The 19,567-nt window shown below is 43.6% G+C and overlaps 1 protein-coding gene across 5 annotated transcripts in view; it reads left to right on the top strand.

Annotated features, from left to right (window-relative positions):
- LOC112214854 (glucosidase 2 subunit beta) overlaps window positions 1–19,567 on the top strand; it is a 278,290-nt gene that overhangs the window by 162,544 nt on the left and 96,179 nt on the right. For 4 of the 5 annotated variants that reach the window (XM_042298486.1, XM_042298485.1, XM_042298488.1 and 1 more), the window contains exon 12: window positions 6,050–6,139. In XM_042298486.1, the coding sequence (XP_042154420.1) occupies window positions 6,050–6,139 (90 nt within the window). Of the gene's footprint in view, window positions 1–6,049; window positions 6,140–11,407; window positions 11,824–19,567 lie in introns of those variants that run through there. The other variant, XM_042298487.1, reaches the window with a different exon arrangement.

Here is a 19,567-nt window from a genome sequence, read left to right as displayed (position 1 = left end):
CAGACAAACTGAATTGGTCCACTCACACAGACAGCATCGTGAGGAAGGCGCAGCAGCGCCTCTTCAACCTCAGGAGGCTGAAGAAATTCGGCTTGTCACCAAAAGCACTCACAAACTTCTACAGATGCACAATCGAGAGCATCCTGGCGGGCTGTATCACCGCCTGGTACGGCAACTGCACCGCCCTCAACCGTAAGGCTCTCCAGAGGGTAGTGAGGTCTGCACAACGCATCACCGGGGGCAAACTACCTGCCCTCCAGGACACCTACACCACCCGATGCTACAGGAAGGCCATAAAGATCATCAAGGACATCAACCACCCGAGCCACTGCCTGTTCACCCCGCTGCCATCCAGAAGGCGAGGTCAGTACAGGTGCATCAAAGCTGGGACCGAGAGACTGAAAAACAGCTTCTATCTCAAGGCCATCAGACTGTTAAACAGCCACCACTAACATTGAGTGGCTACTGCCAACACACTGTCAATGACACTGACTCTACTCCAGCCACTCTAATCATGGGAATTGATGGGAAATGATGTAAATATATCACTAGCCACTTTAAACAATGCTACCTTATATAATGTTACTTACCCTACATTGTTCATCTCATATGCATACGTTGATACTGTACTCTATATCATCGACTGCATCCTTATGTAATACATGTATCACTAGCCACTTTAACTATGCCACTTGGTTTACATACTTATCTCATAGGTATATACTGTACTCGATATCATCTACTGTATCTTGCCTATGCTGCTCTGTACCATCACTCATTCATATATCCTTATGTACATATTCTTTATCCCCTTACACTGTGTATGACAGTAGTTTTTTGGAATTGTTAGTTAGATTACTTGCTCGTTATTACTGCATTGTCGGAACTAGAAGCACAAGCATTTCGCTACACTCGCATTAACATCTGCTAACCATGTGTATGTGACAAATAAAATTTGATTTGATTTGACACACACACACACATACACACATACATACATACATACACACATACACACATACATACACACACACACACATACATGCATGCATGCATACATACATACATACATACATAAACTACCCTTCAAAAGTTTGGGGTCACTTAGAATTCTCCTTTTTTTTGAGAAAAGCAAAGAAAATTGTTCATAAAATAACATCAAATTGCCATTATCAGCAGCCATCACTCCTGTGTTCCAATGGCACGTTGTGTTAGCGAATCCAAGTTTATAATTTTAAAAGGCTAATTGATCATTAGAAAACCATTTTGCAATTATATTAGCACAGCTGAAAACTGTTGTTCCTGATTCCCAACGCACCAGTTCTTATAGCCTTTAGCCGTACCCTTATCCTACTCCTCCTCTGTTCCTCTGGTGATGTAGAGGTGAATCCAGGCCCTGTAGTCCCCTGTACTACACCTATTCCCCAGGCGCCCTCTTTTTTTGACTTCTGTAACCGTAAAAGCCTTGGTTTTATGCATGTTAACATCAGAAGCCTCCCCCCTAAGTTTGTTTTACTCACTGCTTTAGCACACTCCACCAACCCTAATGTCCTAGCCTTGTCTGAATCCTGGCTTAGGAAGGCCACCAAAAATTCAGAAATGTTCATTCCCAACTACAACATTTTCCATCAAGATAGAACTGCCAAAGGGGCGGAGTTGCAATCTACTGCAGTGATAGCCTGAGTTCTGTCTTACTATCCAGGTCTGTGCACAAACAGTTCGAGCTTCTACTTTTCAAAATCCACCTTTCCAGAAATAACTCTCTCACTGTTGCCCCTTGTTATAGACCCCCAACTCCCCTCAGCCCCCAGCCCTGGACACCATACAGTTGTAGTCGGAAGATTACATACACTTAGATTGGAGTCATTAAAACTCGTTTTTCAACCACTCCACAAATTTATTGTAAACAAACTATAGCTTTAGCAAGTCTGTTAGGACATCTACTTTGTGCATGACACAAGTAATTTTTCCAACAATTGTTTACAGACAGATTATTTCACTTATTATTCACTGTATCACAACTCCAGTGGGTCAGAAGTTTACATACACTAAGTTGACTGTGCCTTTAAACAGCTTGGAAAATTCCAGAAGATGATGTCATGGCTTTAGAAGCTTCTGCTAGGCTAATTGACATAATTTGAGTCAGTTGGAGGTGTACCTGTGGATGTATTTCAAGGGGGAGAAGAATACCATCCCAACCGTGAAGCACGGGGGTGGCAGCATCATGTTGTGGGGGTGCTTTACTGCAGGAGGGACTGGTGCACTTCGCAAAATAGATGACGTCACAAGGAAGGAGAAATATGTGGATATATTAAAGCAACATCTCAAGACATCAGTCAGGAAGTTAAAGCTTGGTTGCAAATGGGTCTTCCAAATGGACAATGACCCCAAGCATACTTTTACTTGTGGCAAAATGGCTTAAGGACAACAAAGTCAAGGTATTGGAGTGGCCATCATAAAGCCCTGACCTCAATCCTATAGAAATGTGTGGGCAAAACTGAAAAAGCGTGTGCGAGCAAGGAGGCCTACAAACCTGACTCAGTTACACCAGCTCTGTCAGGAGGAATGGGTCAAAATTCAACCAACTTATTGTGGGAAGCTTGTGGACGGCTACCCGAAACCGAAGTTAAACCATTTAAATGCTTCCAAATACTAATTGAGTGTATGTAAACTTCTGACCCACAGGGAGTGAGAGGAGGCGACTCTGGGATGCTGGCCTTCTAGGCAGAGTTCATCTGTCCAGTGTTTGTGTTATTTTGCCCATCTTAATCTTTTCTTTTTATTGGCCAGTCTGAGATACGGCTTTTTCTTTGCAACTCTGCTTAGAAGGCCAGCATCCCAGAGTTACCTCTTCACTGTTGAAGTTGAGACTGGTGTTTTGCGGGTACTATTTAATGAAGCTGCTATTGAGGACTTATCTATTATCTGTCTGTTTCTCAAACTAGACACTCTAACGTGCTTGTCCTCTTGCTCAGTTGTGCACCGGGGCCTCCCACTCCTCTTTCTATTCTGGTTAGAGACAGTTTGCGCTGTTCTGTGAAGGGAGTAGTACACAGCGTTGTTCGAGATCTTCAGTTTCTTGGCAATTTCTCACATGGAATAGCCTTCATTCATCAGAACAAGAATAGACTGACAAGTTTCAGAAGAAAGTTCTTTGTTTCTGGCCATTTTGAGGCCAGTAATCGAACCCACAAATACTGACGCTCCAGATACTAAACTAGTCTAAAAAAGGCCAGATTTATTGCTTCTTTAATCAGGAACAACCGTTTTCAGCTGTGCTATCATAATTGCAAAAGGGTTTTCTAATGATCAATTAGCCTTTTAAAAATTATAAACTTGGATTAGCTAACACAGCGTGCCATTGGAACACAGGAGTGATGGTTGCTGATAATGGGCCTCTGTACTCCTATGTAGATATTCCATTAAAAATCTGACGTTTCCAGCTACAATAGTCATTTACAACATTAACAATGTCTACACTGTATTTCTGATCGATCCATTTGATGTTTTTTTAATGGACAAAAACAACGTGGCCCTAAACTTTTGAATGGCAGTGTGCACACACACACACACACACACACACACACACACACACACACACACACACACACACACACACACACACACACACACACACACACACACACACACACACACACACACATACATACATACATACATACGTACGTACACAATTGCCTTTGTGACCTTAGTGGGAGACCCCACTCCACCGTATCAGTCCAGAGAGAGTACCCGCCTCAACCAAAATGCATTAGCATTTGTGTATCATAAATATGGAAATGGAGCCTTTGCAAAGTGAGAGATAACGGGCTCCGTTCCTGTATTCTCGATTAGGGAGGGAATGCCAGGAATGCTTCGGCCTGATAATTGGTGACATTGCAATACCGAAACGGTCTGAAAGGGCACGTCATCTTCGTGTGTGTGTCATCTTCGTGTGTGTGTCATCTTGCCTTTGTGTCATCTTAGTGTGTGTGACGTGTGTGTGTCATCACCGTGTCAGTCCAGAGTGTGTCATCTTCGTGTGTGTGTCATCTTCAAAATGCATGTCATCTTCATTGTGTGTGTCATCTTGGAAATGGAGTCATCTTCAAAGTGTGTATGTCATCTTCGTGTGTGTCATCTTCGTGTGTGTGTCATCTTCGTGTGTATGTCATCTTCGTGTGTGTGTCATCTTCGTGTGTGTGTCATCTTCGTGTGTGTGTGTCATCTTCGTGTGTGTGTCATCTTCGTGTGTGTGTCATCTTCATGTGTGTGTGTCATCTTCGTGTGTGTGTCGTGTGTATGTCATCTTCGTGTGTGTGTCATCTTCGTGTGTGTGTCATCTTCGTGTGTATGTCATCTTCGTGTGTGTGTCATCTTCGTGTGTGTGTCATCTTCGTGTGTGTGTGTGTCATCTTCGTGTGTGTGTCATCTTCGTGTGTGTGTGTCATCTTCGTGTGTGTGTCATCTTCGTGTGTGTGTCATCTTCATGTGTGTGTGTCATCTTTGTGTGTGTCATCTTCGTGTGTATGTCATCTTCGTGTGTGTCATCTTCGTGTGTGTGTGTCATCTTCGCGTGTGTGTGTGTCATCTTCGTGTGTGTGTCATCTTCGTGTGTGTGTGTCATCTTCGTGTGTGTGTCATCTTCGTGTGTGTGTGTCATCTTCGTGTGTGTGTCATCTTCGTGTGTGTGTCATCTTCATGTGTGTGTGTCATCTTCGTGTGTGTGTGTCATCTTCGTGTGTGTGTCATCTTCGTGTAGCACCAATCCAGTCCCTCTAAGTTGGAGGTGTTAGAAGGGAGGTGAAAGTGACCAGAGGCCCTATCCTTTTAATTTAATGCAAAACTATTTTGTCACTGACTTGCAACAAATGACCAAGATTTTGTTTGTGTAAGATGATGGATAAATGTAAAATTATTTATTTTGGTTATGACTTATTCTTCACCTATTTATTAGTTTGTTTGAAATTGTATTTTAAAGAAACAGCAAAGGCTACTTAAATGCTTCAACGACTCAGATATTATCATATATATAAATGTTATTATTATTATTATTATATTATCAGAAGCTGGCATGTAAATTCAGCAAATTAGATTTTGTGGTGTGGGTAGGGTGCCAATGCTTTTAAGATTATACATTTTTTTTTGCATTCAAATGAAACTGCATGAATAGTCAATCGGAAATTAAACGTGACAGAAATGAACAACATTGCAATCGCTTTTTACTTCCATTAAGTGACACATTTGTTCCAGTCTCACTGATGTTCTTGATCTAAACGAAGTGTCTTCCGGAAGTTTCTTTCTTTCTTTAAAGAGCCAGGTCTTTTGATCAGTGTCTTTTGTATTTGGTATAAATGTTAACTTACTGTATGTTATTGCCAGCAGCATTACCACCCTGCATACCACTGTCCCTGGATGGGAGACCAGATGCTGCTGGAAGTGGTGTTGGAGGGCCAGTAGGAGGCACTCTTTCCTCTGGTCTAAAATAAATATCCCAATGCCCCAGGGCAGTGATTGGGGACACTGCCCTGTGTAGGGTGCTGTCTTTCGAATGGGACGTTAAACGGGTGTCCTGACTCTCTGAGGTCATTAAAGATCCCATGGCACTTATCGTAAGAGTAGGGGTGTTAACCCCCGGTGTCCTGGCTAAATTCCCAATCTGACCCTCAAACCATCACAGTCACCTAATAATCCCCAGTTTACAATTGGCTCATTCATCCCCCTCCTCTCCCCTGTAACTATTCCCCAGGTCGTTGCTGCAAATGAGAACGTGTTCTCAGTCAACTTACCTGGTAAAATAACGGATAAATAATATAAAAAATAAATTGGTCAGAATGCTACTGCTAGAAATCGACCCTGTGTGTCCCATGTATAGAGATACATATGATTAATATTAGTGTTAATCAAATTCATTCAGAGGTGTCTCAAAAGAATACATGGGACTCGTTTCTGACGTTTCATTTAAGCAAAGGTTATTGTCAATAACTCATCAAAAGTAAAATGTTAAAGAGTAATTTTCTTTCTCTTTAAACTGTTTTTCCCCCCAAAGGGACCTAAGGGAGAAACTTTCCATAGACTACGGATCAGAGAGAGAGTTTCTATTCCTGCATGACCAATGTTTCCAGCTGAAGGTCTATGAGTAAGTACCTTACACTTTAACCCTTAACTGCACTCTGAGGTTGTATAGTTGCATTATTTTTGGTTTGCAGCAACTTATAAGCCCGTTACAGTGTAAAAACCTCCCGTAGAAAACTGGTCTTTGGAATGGTGAAAGTAATGAATGGAACATTTATTAATGTCTTCGACCAGCAGATATACTTCATTGTCTGCATTCATTGAGTCCAACACTCAGTAAAGACTGTCTGTTGAAAAAGTATAATTGATATGATCAATAGATGGTAGGTTGAAGGAAATTCTACATTCTACATTCCAACGTATACTGTACAATGGATATCCAACTGAAAGTGGCTTTTCATACTAAAGGTGACCATAGACCCTAGAGCCTCATTGTATTAAGAGATGATGTTAGGTGTGCTTCTGGACCAGGTATCTCTTGTAAAATAGATTGTTTATCTCAGTGAGACTAACCTGTATAAATAACGATGATATTTTAAAAAAGAAGAAAAAAGGAAAACACAACCGGAGGTTTGCAGGTCGGTCTTCCTGCCTTGAAGACTTGAAGCCGCGTTACCTTAGTCAACCTGAGCCAACTCAGGTAAATATCTTCTGTAGAACTGTAAATCACCCTGGAGGAGAAGCTAAGCGGCTAAATCAACTAAATTTAATCAACAGTACGGATTCTTTCACTTCCCTGCCTGTCTCCCTATGGCCCCAGTCTGTGTAGAATCTGTTCTCTTCAGAATTGCTTGCCAGCTGGAGTCTTCTGAGCCTGTGGGTGGTTGCAATTTTAAAAGATTAAAATAAAAATGATCTGAGATCTCGCTTCAAATACGTTCCGGGCCTTCTCGGAGTCTGTGGTTACCAATTCTCTCTCACAATACCAAGTGCACACTATCCCTCTCACACTACCAAGTCCACACTTTTGCTGCATTTACCATGAAAATAATTATATTCTAAAATACTAGAAAATAATGTTTCAGACTTGGCTACTGCAACTTCTCTTCTTTTGATATTCTACACATAATACATGTTTACAGGATTCATCATGGCCTAGATACACAACAAATAGCTTTGTTTGTTTTTGCAGCCCCACTCGACCTCTCTATCTCTCTGTCCGTGTTTTCTTCACGTACATCTCCACACCCAACTTGAATTGTCTTAACTCAGTTCCACAGCACCAGACAGAAGTTGTGTGTCCAGTTGGCCTACTTCTCTCAATCCCCCCTTCCCGGGCCTAGAGCATCACCCCCCTTTCCCGGGCCTAGAGCATCACCCCCCCCTTTTTTTGACACCAGAGAACATAGTCTCTACTAGCTCAGGGTCCTTAGCGACTCGTCAAACACACCCAAGGCGACGTACCAGTCTCCCCTTTCCTTTTCCCTTGCCATGTGCCTTGAACCATGATCCTGAAAAGACGTGGCATTGATAGACACATAAACCCAGGGCCCTCTCGTCTCACTCCCCCGTGCCTCCCGTGGACCCACAGCGTCGCTCCGAATCCTTTCCGATAATGGAAAGAATCTCTCCCTCTCTCCCACTTCTTGATCATCAGTAGAAGTCTTCTCTTTATCCACCTCCCTTGTGTCTAAATGGCCCATCCACCTCCCTTGTGTTTAAATGGTCCATCCACCTCCCTTGCGTTTAAATGGCCCATCCACCTCCCTTGTGTTCAGATGGCCCATCCACCTCCCTTGTGTTTAAATGGCCCATCCACCTCCCTTCTGTCTAAATGGCCCATCCACCTCCCTTGTGTTTAAATGGCCCATCCACCTCCCATGTGTCTAAATGGCCCATCCACCTCCCTTGTGTTTAAATGGCCCATACCTCCCTTGTGTCTAAATGGCCCATCCACCTCCCTTGTGTTTAAATGGCCCATTCACCTCCCTTGTCTTTAAATGGCCCATCCACCTCCCTTGTGTCTAAATGGCCCATCTCCTCCCTTGTGTTTAAATGGCCCATCCACCTCCCTTGTGTCTAAATGGCCCACCCACCTCCCTTGTGTTTAAATGGCCCATTTAAATGGCCCATCCACCTCCCTTGTGTTTAAATGGCCCATCACCTCCCTTGTGTTTAAATGGCCCATCCACCTCCCTTGTGTTTAAATGGCCCATATCCTCCCTTGTGTTTAGATGGCCCATCCACCTCCCTTGTGTTTAAATGGCCCATCTACCTCCCTTGTGTTTAAATGGCCCATCCACCTCCCTTGTGTTTAAATGGCCCATCCACCTCCCTTGTGTTTAGATGGCCCATTCACCTCCCTTGTGTTTAAATGGCCCATCCACCTCCCTTGTGTTTAAATGGCCCATCCACCTCCCTTGTGTTTAAATGGCCCATCCACCTCCCTTGTGTTTAGATGGCCCATTCACCTCCCTTGTGTTTAGATGGCCATCCACCTCCCTTGTGTTTAGATGGCCCATTCACCTCCCTTGTGTTTAGATGGCCATCCACCTCCCTTGTGTTTAGATGGCCCATTTAAATTTAGATGGCTCTCTCTCTTGTTCTGAACAGCAGCCAATATTGGAGAGAAATGCCTGGAGCGGTAAAAGTGAGCTCTGGGAACCCATACACTGCCTATCTTTAATATAACTAATAGTTATTATTTAAATACATTGAATTCATTTCGTACTCGTGCGAGAGCGTTGGTGGAGGATCATTCTGAGACAATGATGGGAGCAGAACGAGTGGCTCAGTGTATTAGATAACCCCAATGGAGGACAGAAATGACAAAAGCTGATTGAGACACAGAACCCCACACAGACACACATTCTCTCTCTCTCTATCCCCCCCCTCGCTTTCTCTCGCATACACACATACATACTCTCTTTCTCGCTCACAGTCACACACACACACTCCACTCACACATACTCTCACACACAGACACTCAATTCAGCTCAGTTTACTCTTTAGATACTGTTCATAATAACTCAAGTCCTCCTTGTTGATTTGAAGAATGTTCGGTCTCAACTCCTCCTAGATTTGAAGAATGTTCGGTCTCAACTCCTCGTTGATTTGAAGAATGTTCAGTCTCAACTCCTCCTAGATTTGAAGAATCTTCAGTCTCAACTCCTTGTTGATTTGAAGAATCTTCAGTCTCAACTCCTCCTAGATTTGAAGAATCTTCAGTCTCAACTCCTCGTTGATTTGAAGAATGTTCAGTCTCAACTCCTAGATTTGAAAAAGGTTCAGTCTCAACTCCTCCTAGATTTGAAGAATCTTCAGGCTCAACTCCTCCTAGATTTGAAGAAGGTTCAGTCTCAACTCCTCCTTGTTGATTTGAAGAATCTTCAGTCTTAACTCCTCCTAGATTTGAAGAATCTTCAGTCTAGATTTGAAAAAGGTTCAGTCTCAACTCCTCCTATATTTGAAAAAGGTTCAGTCTCAACTCCTTCTAGATTTGAAAAAGGTTCAGTTTCAACTCCTCCTAGATTTGAAGAAGGTTCAGGCTCAACTCCTCCTAGATTTGAAAAAGGTTCAGTCTCAACTCCTCCTAGATTTGAAAAAGGTTCAGTCTCCTTTGTTTGATCGTCTCGTAAAGTACGTCCATATGAATAATTTCCCCTGTTCTAGTTTCTTAGCCCTCTGTGATGTTAATCGAGGGAAAATATATTGATACTTGGATTTCAAAGGGAAACATTTCCTTTTGTTGTCGAACACTTTCAAGAAGACAGATTAATGGTGAGATTAGTAGTTGAATGCAGTATAGAGGCGCTCTTCAAATTGCCTTGATATAAATCCATTTCTCCACAGGCCGCAAACAACCCAAATCTGAGAAGTAGTTCTGTGTGAATCGTCATTAACTATTTACCAATACAACTAGGCCTACAGAAATGTTTTCACCTCTCTTTCGGCTAAATATTTATTTAAATGAATACAAATTTCGCAAAACACCCAACTCTAATAATCTCTGAACGTTTCACGCAACAAAAAGTTAATTTTACGTACCTAAGTCAAGATTGTCACCTATAGTACGTGGCTCTGTGACGCCTCAGATATCGTCTCGGCAGCCGCAGTTGACGCAACTCAGCAAAGTGTGAAGGAGGACACCCCGTAATAAACCTCTCAGAACTGGCGCTACCTACTGCCAAGTCTTAATACTGCGAGTGGATTTGTGGACGTTTTCCTCAAAGCAACTTTAAATTGAGGGCCTCGGATTTATGCAATACTGTCAGGTCGGATTCACTCAGCCTTCCAACTGTAGTGGCATTAGAAACTAGTTTGTTGAATGAGTCATGCCTTGTGACAGGAAGGAAGTGAAAAGAGAACGTTTAACACAACTCAATTGGCACTTCCCTGTCTTTAATATCACATATAGGTTTAACATAAAATAGGTTATTTTAGGGGTTCTTTTAGGGGGACAAAGAAACACTATCGAAACCAATGCCTAGAGGGGACAATTTGAGATAGATGCAATGGAGCCAGTTCAAGCTGGCGTGCGTCGAGTGCCTCAGGAGTTACCAAGGCGATGTAAACAGTCTGTTAGAGCTCTGGAAGAACAAATCGAGCTTTTGGTAAAACCTCAGGGACCGACACATGCAGAGGATCTTGGTGTAATGTATACGTATTGTCATGATGTTAGGCATCATACATCTCAAGAGCGTTTTCTCCCCATTTTCTCAACAGTATCTTTCATGCCATGTTTGTTCCATTGCGGTTTTAGGGCTCAGAATTGAGGCGAGCCTCTGCGTGTTGATGTCAGGTGTCATGTCGAGGATACAGCTGCCTATGTGTGTATTATTTCTGGCAGACCTAGGTTCAAATACTATCCAAAATAATACTTTTGCGTTGCTTGATTGAGATTTCCTGGCACAATGGAACCAATAGAATTGTCCCTAAACCCCACTCACTACAGACAGGCTAGAGCAAATTCTCTAACTATTTGAAAGATTTCAAATAGTATTTGAACCCACCTCTGGATGCAGCAGGGATATATACTGAACAAAAAAATATAAATACACCATGCAACAATTTCAAAGATTTTACTGAGTTACAGTTCATATAAGGAAATCTGTCAATTGAAATATAAAAATGTATTGTCCCCCTGGCACAAGGTGCACCTGTGTAATGATCATGCTGTTTAATCAGCTTCTTGATATGCCACACCTGTCAGGTGGATGGATTATCTTGGCAAAGGAGAAATGCTTACTAACAGCGATGGAAACACATTTGTGCAAAACATTTGAGAAAGAAATAAGCTTTTTGTGTGGAACACGTCTAGTTTCTTTTATTTCAGCTCATGAAACATGAGACCAATACTTTACATTTATTTACATTTATATTTTTTGTTCAGTGTAGGTGTGGAGAGGAAGCCAGAAGGCCTGAAGCCCAGTCCATCATAATATGAACGAGTTTGATGACAACAGCTGGGTCGGTTACTGCAGATCCACGCCTTGCAGAGCCAGCTCTTTGTCACACTCGGCTGCTTTTGAAATTATGATAGATGTGGCAGGGACAATGTCGTTAAACGAATGCATGAATTTCAGCATTAATGTTAATAAGTTACCCCGGAAATGAATTCATTTCAAAGGTCACATTTGGTCGATTGTCAATAAGAAGAGGGTTCTCTTACGCACTCAGGCACATCCACTAATCAAGTAGTTGACCGCAGGATTGATGTCATAGAGAATAATACATCTTCAATCAGGGGGCTGAAGGTGAAATGACCGTCTGAATTGCTCTGTTTAATAACTGCTATTAAAAGTCATCTCCTCATTAGACTGCCTCTCTGCATAAATGTCCTGGAAAATGGCGCAGTGGAAAACAGCAGTGCAACACGTTTGCTACGTCCAAGTAGTCTTACATGATTTCCTTTCCTCTTCTTCTTCTCCATGACCACTGATCCTCTTGATTGGTGAAAATAATAGGGTGGGCCCCCTGTCCAGAAACCACCCCCTAGCCCCCATCCCCTGTCCAGAAACCACCCCCTAGCCCCCATCCCTGTCCAGAAACCACCCCCTAGCCCCCATCCCCTGTCCAGAAACCACCCCCTAGCCCCCATCCCTGTCCAGAAACCACCCCCTAGCCCCCATCCCCTGTCCAGAAACAACCCATAGCCCCCATCCCTGTCCAGAAACAACCCCTAGCCCCCATCCCCTGTCCAGAAACAACCCCTAGCCCCCATCCCCTGTCCAGAAACAACCCCTAGCCCCCACCCCTGTCCAGAAACAACCCCTAGCCCCCATCCCCTGTCCAGAAACCACCCCTAGCCCCCATCCCTGTCCAGAAACAACCCCTAGCCCCCATCCCCTGTCCAGAAACAACCCCTAGCCCCCATCCCCTGTCCAGAAACAACCCCTAGCCCCCATCCCCTGTCCAGAAACAACCCCATCCCCCCCATCCCCTGTCCAGAAACAACCCCTAGCCCCCATCCCCTGTCCAGAAACAACCCCTAGCCCCCATACCCTGTCCAGAAACAACCCCTAGCCCCCATACCCTGTCCAGAAACAACCCCTAGCCCCCATACCCTGTCCAGAAACAACCCCTAGCCCCCATACCCTGTCCAGAAACCACCCCCTAGCCCCCATACCCTGTCCAGAAACAACCCCTAGCCCCCATACCCTGTCCAGAAACAACCCCTAGCCCCCATCCCTGTCCAGAAACCACCCCCTAGCCCCCATCCCCTGTCCAGAAACAACCCCTAGCCCCCATCCCCTGTCCAGAAACAACCCCTAGCCCCATCCCCTGTCCAAAAACAACCCCTAGCCCCCATCCCTGTCCAGAAACAACCCCTAGCCCCCATCCCCTGTCCAGAAACAACCCCTAGCCCCCATACCCTGTCCTGAAAAAACCCTATCTCCCATCCCCTGTCCAGAAACAACCCCTATCCCACATCCCCTGTCCAGAAACAACCCCTAGCCCTATCCCACATCCCCTGTCCAGAAACAACCCCTATCCCACATCCCTGTCCAGAAACCACCCCTAGCCCTATCCCCTGTCCCCTCTCCAGAAACAACCCCTATCCCCTATCCCCTGTCCCCTCTCCAGAAACAACCCCCATCCCCTGTCCAGAAACAACCCCTAGCCCCCATCCCCTGTCCAGAAACCACCCCTAGCCCTATCCACTGTCCCCTCTCCAGAAACAACCCATATCCCCTATCCCCTGTCCCCTCTCCAGAAACAACCCCTATCCCCCATCCCCTGTCCAGAAACAACCCCTAGCCCTATCCCACATCCCCTGTCCAGAAACCACCCCCTAGCCCTATCCCTGTCCCCTCTCCAGAAACAACCCCTATCCCCCAATCCCTGTCCAGAAACAACCCCTAGCCCCCATCCCTGTCCAGAAACCACCCCCTAGCCCCCATCCCCTGTCCCCTCTCCAGAAACAACCCCTATCCCCTATCCCCTGTCCCCTCTCCAGAAACAACCCCTATCTCCCATCCCTGTCCAAAAACAACCCCTAGCCCTATCCCTGTCCCTCTCCAGAAACCACCCCTAGCCCTATCCCCCATCCCCTCTCCAGAAACAACCCCTATCCCCCATCCCCTGTCCAGAAACAACCCCTATCCCCCATCCCCTGTCCAGAAACAACCCCTAGCCCTATCCCACATCCCCTGTCCAGAAACCACCCCGTAGCCCTATCCCCTGTCCCTCTCCAGAAACAACCCCTATCCCCTGTCCCCTCTCCAGAAACAACCCCTATCCCCCAATCCCTGTCCAGAAACAACCCCTAGCCCCCATCCCCTGTCCAGAAACCACCCCTAGCCCTATCCCTGTCCCCTCTCCAGAAACAACCCCTATCCCCTATCCCCTGTCCCTCTCCAGAAACAACCCCTATCCCCCATCCCCTGTCCAGAAACAACCCCTAGCCCTATCCCACATCTAGAAACAACCCCAAGCCCTATCCACTTTATTTATATATATATATATTTATATATTCATATTTATATATTTATTTATATTTATATATATATATATTTATATAGTAGAGAAATTAAAATTACATTATCTGGCAACAGCTCGGGTGGACATCCCTCCAGTCAGCTTGCCAATTGCACTTAGTTTTAAAACTTGAGCCATCTGTGGCATTGTGTTGTGTGACAAAACAAACTGTAAATTTTAGAGTGGCCTTTTATTGTCCCCAGCGCAAGGTGCACCTGTGTAATGTTTAATCAGGTTCTCGATAGGCCCACCTGTCAGGTGGATGGATTAACTTAGCAAATGAAAAAATGCTCACTAACAGGGATGTGAACAAATCTATTCACCAAATTTGTGAGTAAGAAGCTTTTTGTGCGTATGGAACATTTCTGCAATCTTTTATTTCTGCTCATGGAACATGGGACCGAAACGTCTATTTTTGTTCAGTATAGAAAGGATTTGATAGGTAAAGGCAATATGCAAAAACAATCCCACTATCAGAGGGCAAGGCGGAGCTGCTACCATATTGTTTATACCTAGCCAGTTATTATCTACATACCATAGGACAGGGTGGAGCTGCTATCATATTGTTTATACCTAGCCAGTCATCACTCATAAGTATGTAGGGAGACAGGAACACCTCTCATCACTTTGTAGGGAGACTGAAACACCTCTCATAATTATGTAGGGAGACTGAAACACCTCTCATCATTATGTAGGGAGACTGAAACACCTCTCATCACTCATAATTATGTAGGGAGACTGAACACCTCTCATCATTATGTAGGGAGACTGAACACCTCTCATCATTATGTAGGGAGACTGAAACACCTCTCATCACTCATAAGTATGCAGGAGACTGAAACACCTCTCATCACTTTGTAGGGAGACTGAAACACCTCTCATAATTATGTAGGGAGACTGAAACACCTCTCATCATTATGTAGGGAGACTGAAACACCTCTCATCATTATGTAGGGAGACTGAAACACCTCTCATCACTCATCATTATGTAGGGAGACTGAAACACCTCTCATAATTATGTAGGGAGACTGAAACACCTCTCATCACTCATAATTATGTAGGGAGACTGAACACCTCTCATCATTATGTAGGGAGACTGAAACACCTCTCATCATTATGTAGGGAGACTGAAACACCTCTCATCATTATGTAGGGAGACTGAAACACCTCTCATCATTATGTAGGGAGACTGAAACACCTCTCATCATTATGTAGGGAGACTGAAACACCTCTCATCATTATGTAGGGAGACTGAAACACCTCTCATCACTCATAAGTATGTAGGGAGACTGAACACCTCTCATAATTATGTAGGGAGACTGAAACACCTCTCATCACTCATAAGTATGTAGGGAGACTGAACACATCTCATAATTATGTAGGGAGACTGAAACACCTCTCATCATTATGTAGGGAGACTGAAACACCTCTCATCACTTTGTAGGGAGACTGAAACACCTCTCATCATTATGTAGGGAGACTGAAACACCTCACATCATTATGTAGAGAGACTGAAACACCTCTCATCATTATGTAGGGAGACTGAAACACCTCTCATAATTATGTAGGGAGACTGAAACACCTCTCATCACTCATAATTATGTAGGGAGACTGAACACCTCTCATCATTATGTAGGGAGACTGAAACACCTCTCATCATTATGTAGGGAAACTGAAACACCTCTCATCACTCATAATTATGTAGGGAGACAGGAACACCTCTCATCATTATGTAGGGAGACTGAAACACCTCTCATCATTATGTAGGGAGAGTGAAACACCTCACATCACTCATAATTATGTAGGGAGACTGAAACACCTCTCATAATTATGTAGGGAGACTGAAACACCTCACATCATTATGTAGGGAGACTGAAACACCTCTCATCACTCATAAGTATGTAGGGAGACTGAAACACCTCTCATCACTTTGTAGGGAGACTGAAACACCTCTCATAATTATGTAGGGAGACTGAAACACCTCTCATCATTATGTAGGGAGACTGAAACACCTCTCATCACTCATAAGTATGTAGGGAGACTGAACACCTCTCATAATTATGTAGGGAGACTGAAACACCTCTCATAATTATGTAGGGAGACTGAAACACCTCTCATCACTCATAATTATGTAGGGAGACTGAACACCTCTCATCATTATGTAGGGAGACTGAACACCTCTCATCATTATGTAGGAGACTGAAACACCTCTCATCATTATGTAGGGAGACTGAAACACCTCTCATCACTCATAATTATGTAGGGAGACTGAAACACCTCTCATCACTATGTAGGGAGACTGAAACACCTCTCATAATTATGTAGGGAGACTGAAACACCTCTCATAATTATGTAGGGAGACTGAAACACCTCTCATCACTATGTAGGGAGACTGAAACACCTCTCATAATTATGTAGGGAGACTGAAACACCTCTCATAATTATGTAGGGAGACTGAAACACCTCTCATAATTATGTAGGGAGACTGAAACACCTCTCATAATTATGTAGGGAGACTGAAACACCTCTCATCATTATGTAGGGAGACTGAAACACCTCTCATCACTCATAATTATGTAGGGAGACTGAACACCTCTCATCATTATGTAGGGAGACTGAAACACCTCTCATCATTATGTAGGGAGACTGAAACACCTCTCATCACTCATAAGTATGTAGGGAGACTGAAACACCTCTCATCACTTTGTAGGGAGACTGAAACACCTCTCATAATTATGTAGGGAGACTGAAACACCTCTCATCATTATATAGGGAGACTGAAACACCTCTCATAATTATGTAGGGAGACTGAAACACCTCTCATCATTATGTAGGGAGACTGAAACACCTCTCATCACTCATAAGTATGTAGGGAGACTGAAACACCTCTCATAATTATGTAGGGAGACTGAAACACCTCTCATCATTATGTAGGAGACTGAAACACCTCTCATCACTCATAAGTATGTAGGGAGACTGAAACACCTCTCATCACTTTGTAGGGAGACTGAAACACCTCTCATAATTATGTAGGGAGACTGAAACACCTCTCATCATTATATAGGGAGACTGAAACACCTCTCATAATTATGTAGGGAGACTGAAACACCTCTCATAATTATGTAGGGAGACTGAAACACCTCTCATCATTATGTAGGGAGACTGAAACACCTCTCATCATTATGTAGGGAGACTGAAACACCTCTCATCATTATGTAGGGAGACTGAAACACCTCTCATCACTATGTAGGGAGACTGAAACACCTCTCATCACTCATAATTATGTAGGGAGACTGAAACACCTCTCATAATTATGTAGGGAGACTGAACACCTCTCATCATTATGTAGGGAGACTGAAACACCTCTCATCATTATGTAGGGAGACTGAAACACCTCTCATAATTATGTAGGGAGACTGAAACACCTCTCATCACTCATAAGTATGTAGGGAGACTGAACACCTCTCATCATTATGTAGGGAGACTGAAACACCTCTCATCATTATGTAGGGAGACTGAAACACCTCTCATCACTCATAAGTATGTAGGGAGACTGAACACCTCTCATAATTATGTAGGGAGACTGAAACACCTCTCATAATTATGTAGGGAGACTGAAACACCTCTCATCACTCATAATTATGTAGGGAGACTGAACACCTCTCATCATTATGTAGGGAGACTGAAACACCTCTCATCATTATGTAGGGAGACTGAAACACCTCTCATCACTCATAAGTATGTAGGGAGACTGAACACCTCTCATCATTATGTAGGGAGACTGAAACACCTCTCATCATTATGTAGGGAGACTGAAACACCTCTCATCATTATGTAGGGAGACTGAAACACCTCTCATCAGTCATAATTATGTAGGGAGACTGAACACCTCTCATTATTATGTAGGGAGACTGAAACACCTCTCATAATTATGTAGGGAGACTGAAACACCTCTCATCACTATGTAGGGAGACTGAAACACCTCTCATAATTATGTAGGGAGACTGAAACACCTCTCATCATTATGTAGGGAGACTGAAACACCTCTCATCACTCATAATTATGTAGGGAGACTGAAACACCTCTCATCACTCATAAGTATGTAGGGAGACAGGAACACCTCTCATCACTTTGTAGGGAGACTGAAACACCTCTCATAATTATGTAGGGAGACTGAAACACCTCTCATCATTATGTAGGGAGACTGAAACACCTCTCATCACTCATAATTATGTAGGGAGACTGAACACCTCTCATCATTATGTAGAGAGACTGAAACACCTCTCATCATTATGTAGGGAGACTGAAACACCTCTCATCACTTTGTAGGGAGACTGAAACACCTCTCATAATTATGTAGGGAGACTGAAACACCTCTCATAATTATGTAGGGAGACTGAAACACCTCTCATCACTCATAATTATGTAGGGAGACTGAAACACCTCTCCTCACTCATAAGTATGTAGGGAGACAGGAACACCTCTCATCACTTTGTAGGGAGACTGAAACACCTCTCATAATTATGTAGGGAGACTGAAACACCTCTCATCATTATGTAGGGAGACTGAAACACCTCTCATCACTCATAAGTATGTAGGGAGACAGGAACACCTCTCATCACTTTGTAGGGAGACTGAAACACCTCTCATAATTATGTAGGGAGACTGAAACACCTCTCATCACTCATAATTATGTAGGGAGACTGAACACCTCTCATCACTCATAAGTATGTAGGGAGACTGAATACCTCTCATAATTATGTAGGGAGACTGAAACACCTCTCATAATTATGTAGGGAGACTGAAACACCTCTCATAATTATGTAGGGAGACTGAAACACCTCTCATCACTCATAATTATGTAGGGAGACTGAACACCTCTCATCATTATGTAGGGAGACTGAAACACCTCTCATCACTCATAATTATGTAGGGAGACTGAAACACCTCTCATCACTCATAAGTATGTAGGGAGACAGGAACACCTCTCATCACTTTGTAGGGAGACTGAAACACCTCTCATAATTATGTAGGGAGACTGAAACACCTCTCATCATTATGTAGGGAGACTGAAACACCTCTCATCACTCATAAGTATGTAGGGAGACAGGAACACCTCTCATCACTTTGTAGGGAGACTGAAACACCTCTCATAATTATGTAGGGAGACTGAAACACCTCTCATCACTCATAATTATGTAGGGAGACTGAACACCTCTCATCACTCATAAGTATGTAGGGAGACTGAATACCTCTCATAATTATGTAGGGAGACTGAAACACCTCTCATAATTATGTAGGGAGACTGAAACACCTCTCATAATTATGTAGGGAGACTGAAACACCTCTCATCACTCATAATTATGTAGGGAGACTGAACACCTCTCATCATTATGTAGGGAGACTGAAACACCTCTCATCACTCATAATTATGTAGGGAGACTGAACACCTCTCATCATTATGTAGGGAGACTGAAACACCTCTCATCATTATGTAGGGAGACTGAAACACCTCTCATCACTCATAATTATGTAGGGAGACTGAAACACCTCTCATCACTCATAATTATGT

The sequence above is a fragment of the Oncorhynchus tshawytscha genome, linkage group LG15, assembly GCF_018296145.1.
Source record: "Oncorhynchus tshawytscha isolate Ot180627B linkage group LG15, Otsh_v2.0, whole genome shotgun sequence".
In the NCBI taxonomy this organism is placed as follows: domain Eukaryota; kingdom Metazoa; phylum Chordata; class Actinopteri; order Salmoniformes; family Salmonidae; genus Oncorhynchus; species Oncorhynchus tshawytscha.
Note: the sequence above shows the minus strand (reverse complement) of the source record. Positions and strands in the feature narration are given on the sequence as shown.